At 56.1% G+C, this 8,978-nt stretch overlaps 1 protein-coding gene across 1 annotated transcript; it reads left to right on the top strand.

The window, feature by feature from the left end:
• Nucleotides 1-4,157: 4,157 nt before the first annotated feature.
• On the top strand, nt 4,158-7,439 carry LOC112996301 (gonadotropin-releasing hormone II receptor-like). Its single transcript, XM_026121727.2, has 3 exons — nt 4,158-4,684; nt 5,315-5,516; nt 6,293-7,439. Exons 1-3 carry the CDS (start codon nt 4,175-4,177, stop codon nt 6,700-6,702), a joined length of 1,122 nt encoding a protein of 373 aa, XP_025977512.2. The 5' UTR covers nt 4,158-4,174; the 3' UTR covers nt 6,703-7,439.
• The last annotated feature ends 1,539 nt before the right edge of the window (nt 7,440-8,978 follow it).

Below are 8,978 nucleotides of genomic sequence, written 5' to 3'. Positions count from 1 at the left end.
CACCAAGGTCACCGTGCACCGGGAGGACATGGACCAGCGCCAGCTCATGAGCCCCGCGGGGTGGGATGCTCCAGGGAGGTGCTGGGAGCACCCACATCCCGGTGGTCCCTGCCGGCCAGCGCCGCTTCCCGAGCCCGGCGACCAAAAATCTGGTCATGGAAAGAGTTTGGTAACATCAGCCTGGAGATCCAGCTGAAGGATGCTGAGCAGCCAAAGCCAGCTGACCTCTGAGGAGACAAAAAGGGGGGAAAAAAAGGGGGGGGGAGTTTACTGTGCAAACAGCAGAGAAAAATAGTCATTTTAATAAGGAACCACACCCTCAAAGTAAGACTTGTTGGTCGTGCAGGGCCAGGACATTTCTGCATGCCGTCATGCAGAAAACCTCCCCTCTGAACAGCGACCAGAGCCTTGCGGGTGCCACGAGCGAGGTTTACACTTCCCAAGAAAAATCCCGTCCTCTCTCTCGTCATGCCGTCGGGAAGGGGAGGCCGTTTCCAGACAGAGAGGTGTCCAGCTGGGAAGGCAGGCGAACAGGGAATGCATTCCTGACTCGCTATTTAATTGCTTTAGTGCAGGTGCAAAGAGCCTAATGAAAGAAAAAAAATAAGGATTACCATGTGGCGCTGAATTAATCTCTGCTCTAACTGGGAGGCTAATGCAAAAAAAAGGCTGATGCTGTAATAAACAGGCTCCCATCCAAGTTATTTACAGTTTCTGTGCTTTGCTCCTCCCTGGGACAGTGCTCTTCCTTGCACGCGACACAGCAGCCAGCGGGCGATTCCCGCGGCCGGGGCGGCAGCCCTCTCACGTGCGGCTCTGGGGATTTTCCGCAGGGATACGGGGGGCTTCATGTCCACCTTTGCCAAGGCCATGCAGGTCGAGCTCATGCCTGGGATGGGTTTTATGCCTTTTAATTCCCGGAGCTGTCGTGGATGGCTTTTCCAAATGTTGCACTGAACTCGCTGTAAAACTCTTCCGTCGGAGCAGGCAGGACCGCGGGGACGGCTTTATCCCGTATGTGATTTTCAGCCGAGCCTCCGAAGCTGAAGTTTCCTCTCTTTGGAGCAGAGCTGGATGCTGGGGCTGGAGGCGGCTGAGCCCCGCGTTTGCCGGGAAAGCACGTTCCCGGCGGCACCCCGCCAAGGGCTCCAGCAGCCGGGGGGTCCTGTAAGCGGGACCGGGGGGGTTGGCGGGGGCTGTGGCAGGAATCTCACCCCATGGGTTTTCTCTCAGCTCGCGAGGCAGCGTTTTGGGTGAGGGGCTGGGGGACGGAGCGGGTTTTCTCTCCCCCTTGGATGCAAGTCACTTCGAGCGTGTGAACGGCAGAGATTTTCCAGCTCGCTGGTTAAACGCGCAAGAAATGGAGGGTTTTAGTGGGCTCTGATGGGCAGCTGCTCCTCACGGACCAGGCGTTCGGCCTGAGCTGGTCCCACCGGTGGGGTTTCCCTTGGGTTTTGGTACCCTGGTGTCATCACCCTGCTTGGTGCCTTGAGAGCAAACCGGGGCGAGAGCATCGCCCGGGTGTACGAGCGGGGAGGTGCCAGCGCGATGCTCCGCGTGGGCCGGGACGGGGCCAGCGGCAACCGATGGCCTGATGTCAGAAGTCTGCACAAAAACGTAAGCGCGTTCCCTTTAGCTACAGCCCTGGAAGTCCTCCTTGACGGAGCCATGGTCCTTCTGTGACCCCACGCCTGCAGGACGCAGGGTGCCGGGGCCAGACGGGTCACCTCCCTTGGCAATATTCCTGGCGATAAGTCAGCGGTTTGAACAGTTGTGCAAGCAGATATATTTTCCTTCAGAGCACAGCAGCTTTGCTGGAAGTTAATGTTCATTTCCCTGGTGCAAAAACTTCATGGGGGTAATTTCCTCGGAGTGCAGCGTGTTCGGGGATCGCCCTCCGCACGGGGCCTCGCCGTTGTCTGCAGCCAGAACGCTCTGTCCTGCAAATCCCAGCATCGGTTTTGTTATCAGCCAAAGGAAAATGAAGAGCTTTAAACACAGCTGGGAAATCAGGGAGGACCATCTCTGAGCAGACACGGGTTTCCCGTCATTTTAATGGTATCGCTGCGAGGAGGCCCTGCGCCGTGGGGCTGGTGGAAATCCCGTCTGCCTGCTGCTGGCCCTCCGGCAGCCCCACAGCTTCTGCTTTTGCAATCCTCCCGCCTTTTGCCAGCTGGAAAAGCTGCATGGGCTCATTTTCCGTCCCAGGCTTTGCATCGTGTGCCACGTTTTTTAGGGCCTTGTGAGCACTTTGTCCCTCCCGGGTTTTGTGCAGCATGTTCGGGGTTTGCTTGCACTGCATTACACTGAAATAAATGCAGAAAGAGCAAAAAGGGAGCGGATAAAGTGCAGAGAAATTGCTCTCGAATGGCAAGATGACCTCAGTTTCTCTCTCACTCCCTCATTAGCGGACTCCCAGTCCGGGCACGTACCTGCGTCCACGCCGGTGGTGCTCACGAGGACCTGCGCGGCCCAGGAGCATCACTTGTGTGTGTGTGTGTGTGTGTGTATTTGTGTGCTGAGTCCTATGGTTGTCTCAGCAACAGAGCCTTCATCAGAATCTCCGGGGATAATTAACTCATTTTCCCGTATTTATAGAAAACCGAAGCGCTGAGCGCTGGCAGGTATCCCCGATGGGGCCGCGTTTGGCCGTAACGCCAGAGGCAACATCTTGGATTTTGGCCGTTCCTTGGAATATGGCAGATTTGTCATTGTCCCCGCCGCCCGCTCATTAAAGCTTAAAGCGGGCAGCTCGTTAAGCCCGCGAGGAGGAGGAGGACGCCGGCTTGCCGCTGGCGTTAAACCCGCTCGGCTTGCCCGGCTCTGCGGGAACGGGGGCCCGTGCTCTCCCGCACAAACCCGTGCGTGGTTGTATCAGCTCTGCCTGCTCCGCACGGCGCTGCCGGCGTGTGCTCGCGCTAAAACAGCACCCGGACCCCCACCTTTCCCCCTCCTCGCCCGGGGCTCGGCTAGCTGCTTCCCGCGCAGCAGCATCGCGGCGCCGGGCTGCCGACGCGGCAAGAGAGGAGCCGGAGGTTCCCGGGCACCGACCGCAGGCGGCGGGAGGAAGAGGAGCCTTCTCCCTCCATGCGTATTCCAGGTACGTCGGTGGGATTGAGTCGGGACGGCGGCACGGGTTTCCTCCCGCTTCTCCGAGCCAGGCAGCGGTCACTTGGGTACTTTTCACTGCATTTTCTTTCTGTTCTCTGCTTTTTGGTTTGGAGGGAGGCTGCCCCGGGCTGGGGGCAGAGGAGGCGGCTGCAGGAGGGAGGCTTGCGGCAAGGCACCGGCATCCCCGTCCTCGCGGGGCTGCAGGGAGGAGAGACATTCGATCGCCGCTGCTCTTTTATTCCCGCAAAGCGGGGGACGCGTTATTTCGGTCTCTGTAAAGCGGAGGGTGCTTAAAGCCCCGTGAGCCCTGGCAGCAGCTGGGAGCGCTGAGGGTCGCGCGGCCCCGCGAGCTCGAAGCAGGTGCCCTTGAAACGCCAGTTGGTGACACGTTGAGCCGGTCGTGCTCGGGAGCAAAGGGCGATGCAGTGAAAGCGGGGTGGGGGCTCGCCCCCACGGCCCCCGCGTGTGCCCCTGCTCCTGCCACCCCTCTCCCCAGCTCTGCTCCCCGTGGCACCGCCGGGGACAAGGGGACAGCAGGGCACGGAGGCTTCCTGCAGAAGTTAAGTTTGAACACACCAAAGTGCCCTGGGGGGGTTAAAAGGCAAAGCCTGCTTGGAAAGGCCCCGGGGAGCTGTGCGATGCCGGCTCCGGCACGGCGAGCCGCAGAGTCGCGGTGCCAGGGAGAGCCGCGGCCACCGCGTCACGCCGCCCCGGCTGCTTCCCAGCTGCTGAACCGCACTGCAACGAGCTAAAAATACATATCTCCGCAAGCGATTGCTATAGTTACGGCAAGGTGGTGAGCGCAAGCCAGGGGAGGACCGCGGGGGCCACGTAACTGGGAAGGGGGGACACCGCGGCTCTGCAAGACGAGCCGCTGCCCCGGGCAGGCTGTGCCACCAAGCCGGGACGAGGTGGCCTGCACGGCGGGCAGGTCGCTGCCGGAAGGTCCTCTGGCTCCTCACCAACCCTCCCGCAACAGGCATCCCCCAGCCTCCCCGTTTCTCCTCATTCATATATCTATAATTGCTCGTATTTAAGCCATAACTTTGCTTTTTCCCAGGGAATGCCTGAAGAGCAGCACCGAGCATCTCACCAGCCCGCCGCCGAGGGCGATGCCAACATCTCTGCCTCCGGCTGTCCCGAGCGCTGGGTCGAGCCCACGTTCACGCCAGCTGCCAGGGCCCGCGTCATCGTCACCGCCGTCCTCTTCCTGCTAGCGGCATGCAGCAACGCCGCGGTGCTCTGCAGCCTCGTGAGGAAGAGGAGGAAGTCCCACGTGCGGCCGCTGATCCTCAGCCTGGCGCTGGCGGACCTGCTGGTGACGGTGGCGGTGATGCCGCTGGACGCCGTGTGGAACGTCACGGTCCAGTGGTACGCCGGCGACCTCTCCTGCAAGCTGCTCAACTTCCTCAAGCTCTTCGCCATGTACGCGGCCGCCTTGGTGCTGGTGGTCATCAGCCTGGACCGCCACGCCGCCGTCCTCCGCCCCTTCGCCTTCGCCAGCGCCCGCCGGCGCAACAAGCTCCTGCTCTGCGTCGCCTGGGCCACCAGCCTTCTGCTGGCTTCACCCCAGGTAGGGCTTGGCCAAGGCCATCCCCAACCACGGACCACACCGGCACCGGGACAACACAGTGCTCAGCACCGTTTTACACCTTACCTATTACACTGGCTCACTAAAGCACCATCTGGGCGTTATATAAGTATGGGGGAAAACTCTAGGAGCAATTAATTTTAAATTCTTATGCATGTGGCTATCTGCTCCTAGAAATGCATCGTTGTACTACTGCTACAAAAAATTGGACTGGACCAAGACAAACCACATCGTTTACTGAGCAAAATAACATGCAGGTAGGACAGAAAGTAAAGAGCGAAGGCCACATTTCAGTGCTTAAGCAGAGCCCAAACCTGCTGAGTCCTGAAGGAGATTTGCAGGGGACACCATCTTCTGTCTACTCAAGCGTAGACCCTAACTCACTTCTACCTCCAAAGCAATGAGTTTTTGGAGATAGTAAATAGGACCTCACAGATGGCCAGTCCCATCCACCCTGGCCAAACCTGTGAATTAGCCTGGGAGACACCAGAGCGTGTCTCCCAGTCCGAGAGCAGAAGGAAAGTGTCCTCAGTAACCCAGCCAGGAACATTTTGGGGATGTAGTGCCCTGTTTCACAGCACCTCTGAGTTGTTACTTGGTTCTTGATTTCAGCTCTTCCTTTTCCACCTGCACACCATCCCGGGAGTGAATTTCACCCAGTGTGTTACTCACGGCAGTTTCCAAGAGCACTGGGAAGAAACCGTCTACAACATGTTCACCTTCACCACCCTCTACATCACCCCGCTGAGCGTCATGATTATTTGCTACATCCGAATCATATGGGAAATCAGTAAGCAGCTAAAGATCAACAAAGGTAAGCAGGCCACAGCCATTTATTATTCAGCACGACTCCATCTGATCAATCCTGTTCTATCCTTGAGTGCCGTTGGGTCCATCCCGAGCCCCTTTGATTTCAAAGGCGTATTTGGTTGTAGAGTTAGCCAGATCTTCTCACTTCTCCAAGGCCAGGCAATATTAAGGGAAATGCAAAGTCACCTCTGATGGAAAATAGCAAGGAGTTTCATGAGGGGAAGTGTTTTAGAGAAAGTCTTGTGCAAGAAATTCATGGCAAGGGGTGGCAAAGGGCATGGCTTCTCTTGGTTTTTTTGGCCCACCTGTGCCAGGACCTCCAGGTTCTCCTTGTACCACCCAAGGCCTGCAGGAAAGGTGCATAGAAACAGTTTGAAGGCCAAGGATGGGAAATGTCTAGCGTCTTATTGACTTCATGCCCTTGGCTTTGTAGGATCAGAACTCAGCCTGGCTTTATAAGGAACTGCTCACTTGAAGGGCAGACACTCTGAAAACTGGTGTTCATCATGTTCTGTGCCCATGAATTGCACTAAGTCACTATAAGAGGAGATAAACCTTGGCACAGAGCAGCCCACCAGCACCCTGTGGTAACCCAGCTGGGGGGCTTGACACAGTCTTCTTGACCCCCATCCTCACTGCCCTCTGCTTTCTGAGGGCATTGGACCAGACCATAAGATAATTTTCCCCTCTTTGGCAGAAAGAGTGCCTTTGACAGTCATGGGGGCTTTTGTTTTCCTGGTTTTCTCCTACCTACAGTTACCCTTTTGACTTTCCCTGCAGGTCTGATAAGAAATAAAAATGACCACATCTCCAAGGCACGCATGAAGACTCTCAAGATGACCATAGTGATCGTTGCTACCTTCATCATCTGCTGGACTCCGTATTACCTCTTGGGCTTGTGGTACTGGTTCCAGCCAGACATGATCCAAAGGATGCCTGAGTATATCAACCACAGCTTCTTCCTCTTTGGCTTGCTGCACACGTGCACCGACCCTGTCATTTATGGACTGTACACCCCGTCCTTCCGGGAGGACATGCAGTTGTGCGTCAGAGGCATTGAAACGGCATTTACCAGGCAGGAGAGACACAAACCTGTCCCGGGCTCAGAGAAGAACGTCAAAGATGATGCTGTGAATGGTGGGGTGGCATCGGGGGGCTCCAACGGGACAACTGTGCACACAGTGTGCTGAAGAGACCTATCTGAAAGGAGTCCAGAGACCCAGGTTCAGGGGCTGCTTCATCCCCCAGCCTCATTTTGGAGACTGTCACAAGGAGGTTTTCCACCTCACTTCGGTCAGTGTGAGTCTCTAGCCAAAACCTGTAACAGGGAATGTTTCTGTGACCTGTGCTCAGGGTGAAAAACATTGATTTTGGAGGTAATTATGGTTATTCCTCAAAATACTGGGAGCCCTGGGACAACTAGGAAACTGGCCTTTTTATCGCCTATGTGCGCTGCTCCGGGACAGATGCCCCTAGCACGGACTCTGGGACCGAGCACCCACCACGCTTCCAGAATCGACCCACGGGAGAAGACACGCTGGCTTCGCAGCTGTGTGGAGCGAGGGCCACGCTTCCTGGGGCTCCGTCTCTGGGTGCCCCTTGGGGCCTGTTCCCAAGCACAGATTTGTGCAGATGCATAGTGGTCCGTGGAACTGGGCCCCGAGACGTTGCAAAAGTGGGGACTGAAGGCTTTGACTCCATTTTCTCCATCCGTTGTAGGAAAGTCGCTCTCGAAGTTTCTGCTCTCCTGCCTCTGTGCCTGTCCGGTTCTCCCACAGCCTTGCGTGAAGCTCCAGGGATTTAAATCTTGGGGGGTGACTAATGCAGGGTGCTTGTTTTGTACTTTTTGCAGCCTGCACAGTAGAAATAAATCTTCCCTGGGTTGTTTGTGTTTCTCAGGTTGCTGTCCTTGGACCCTCGAAGCGGTGTTGGTGTTAGTGAGCTATTACAGCGTCGGAATTGTTGAGTGGTGCCTGGTTTTCCACCCCAGCAGAGGACAGTTGGGGCAGGCGGGTGTTGAGCCACATTTTTTAGATGCATCCTTTGCTCCCCACAAGTGAGGTCTTCCTCATCCCACCCTTCTCCTCTCCATGACCTCAGCATCAGAGGGGAGGGTCATTTTCTGCCCCTCTTCTCCCACTGCCTGACTCTGCAGGGGCGAAGGAGGAGATGCTGGGGAGGTGGAGAGGCTCAGGCAAGAGGAGGTAGGATGAATCGCCGTGGGGTGCGATTTCTCCTCCTTTTGGAGACTGCCAGAAGGGGAAATAGTTCCAGCTGCCTTATTCTGGCATGCAGGGGGTTAGATAGACACGTCCTTACCTAGCCACTCTCTGGGGCACATGGATCAACCAAGAGAAAGCATTTGGGATAAGGAGAGGGTGAGAGCAAGACCGCAATGCTGGTCTGTCCCCCTCAGCTGCCTCTGTCCCAGGGCATGAGCTTGGCAGGTCTCAGACCATGCACTGGGTTGTCTCCAGCAGCAGCTGATAAAACAGAATCACATTTTCTCCTCTGGGTTTTCCCTTCTCCCATTTATACACATTTGCTCAGCCCTAGCTGCTCAACCTGACACCAGCAAGAGCCACTGCAGGCTCCACCCCAGCTCACTTCTGCCCAAAGCAGGGTACCCACAACCAGTTTTGCAGGCCAGGGTGATGCTGGGGGAGTTTCCCAGGAAATAACATGATGGGAAACAGCTGCTGGGTGGGGTTGAATCAGCAGTAATGGGTGCCAGGTGGGTGCTGCTGGCCCTGCAGTGTGGGGAAGGGATGCTGCTGGAGGGGAGCTCGGGGCAGAGGCTGGAGCCCTGCATGGGGTCAGGACAAGGGAAGGAGCTGTGATGGATCTGCTGAGGGGTGAGTAAAGTGGATGTTTTGCTTTTCATCAATTTGTGTGTTCTTGGGGGAAAGCTGCTTCTGAATGGCCACGAAGGCTGAGGCCTTTCCCAAGGGTGCAGGTTGAAAAGCTGGGTTTATTTGGTTGTGGTGTTGCCTTATGAGCAAAGAGAAATAGGTGATTTTTTTTGTTTGTTTGTTCATTTTGTGTGCTGATTGTTTTTAATTATGTCTCAGCTCTTGAAGCTAAACTTAGTTCTGAGTTTGGTGTGTTTTTTTTTTCCTTTGGCTTTGTTTAGAAGGCAGTGAAATCTTTGGGCAATTCAGGAGCTCTTTGACCCCGGCACTTGGCAGGAGGCAGCTCTCTGGGTATTTTTGTGACAACTGAGGCTCTTAATGAGCATCTGGACTTCATAACGATGAAAGATTTTGTTTTAAAAACAACTCCTGACTTGCTCTGGATGAGTGCATAGGGAAGCTGGAAGGTGTCTGTGGTGCCAAGACCAGGTCAGCAAACACCCTTTGGGCACTGGGGGAGCTTGCTCGACCCTCTCTGCCAGAAGGGATGGATCCCCCGGGCTGAGACGGACTGTGCCTGCCCTGCTAGTGCCTCTGTGGCCAAGTTGGAGCAG

This window comes from Dromaius novaehollandiae, chromosome 10 (genome assembly GCF_036370855.1).
Source record: "Dromaius novaehollandiae isolate bDroNov1 chromosome 10, bDroNov1.hap1, whole genome shotgun sequence".
Taxonomy (NCBI): Eukaryota; Metazoa; Chordata; class Aves; order Casuariiformes; family Dromaiidae; genus Dromaius; species Dromaius novaehollandiae.
The sequence above is the reverse complement of the archived record's forward strand: the minus strand, read 5'-3'. Positions and strand labels throughout refer to the sequence as shown.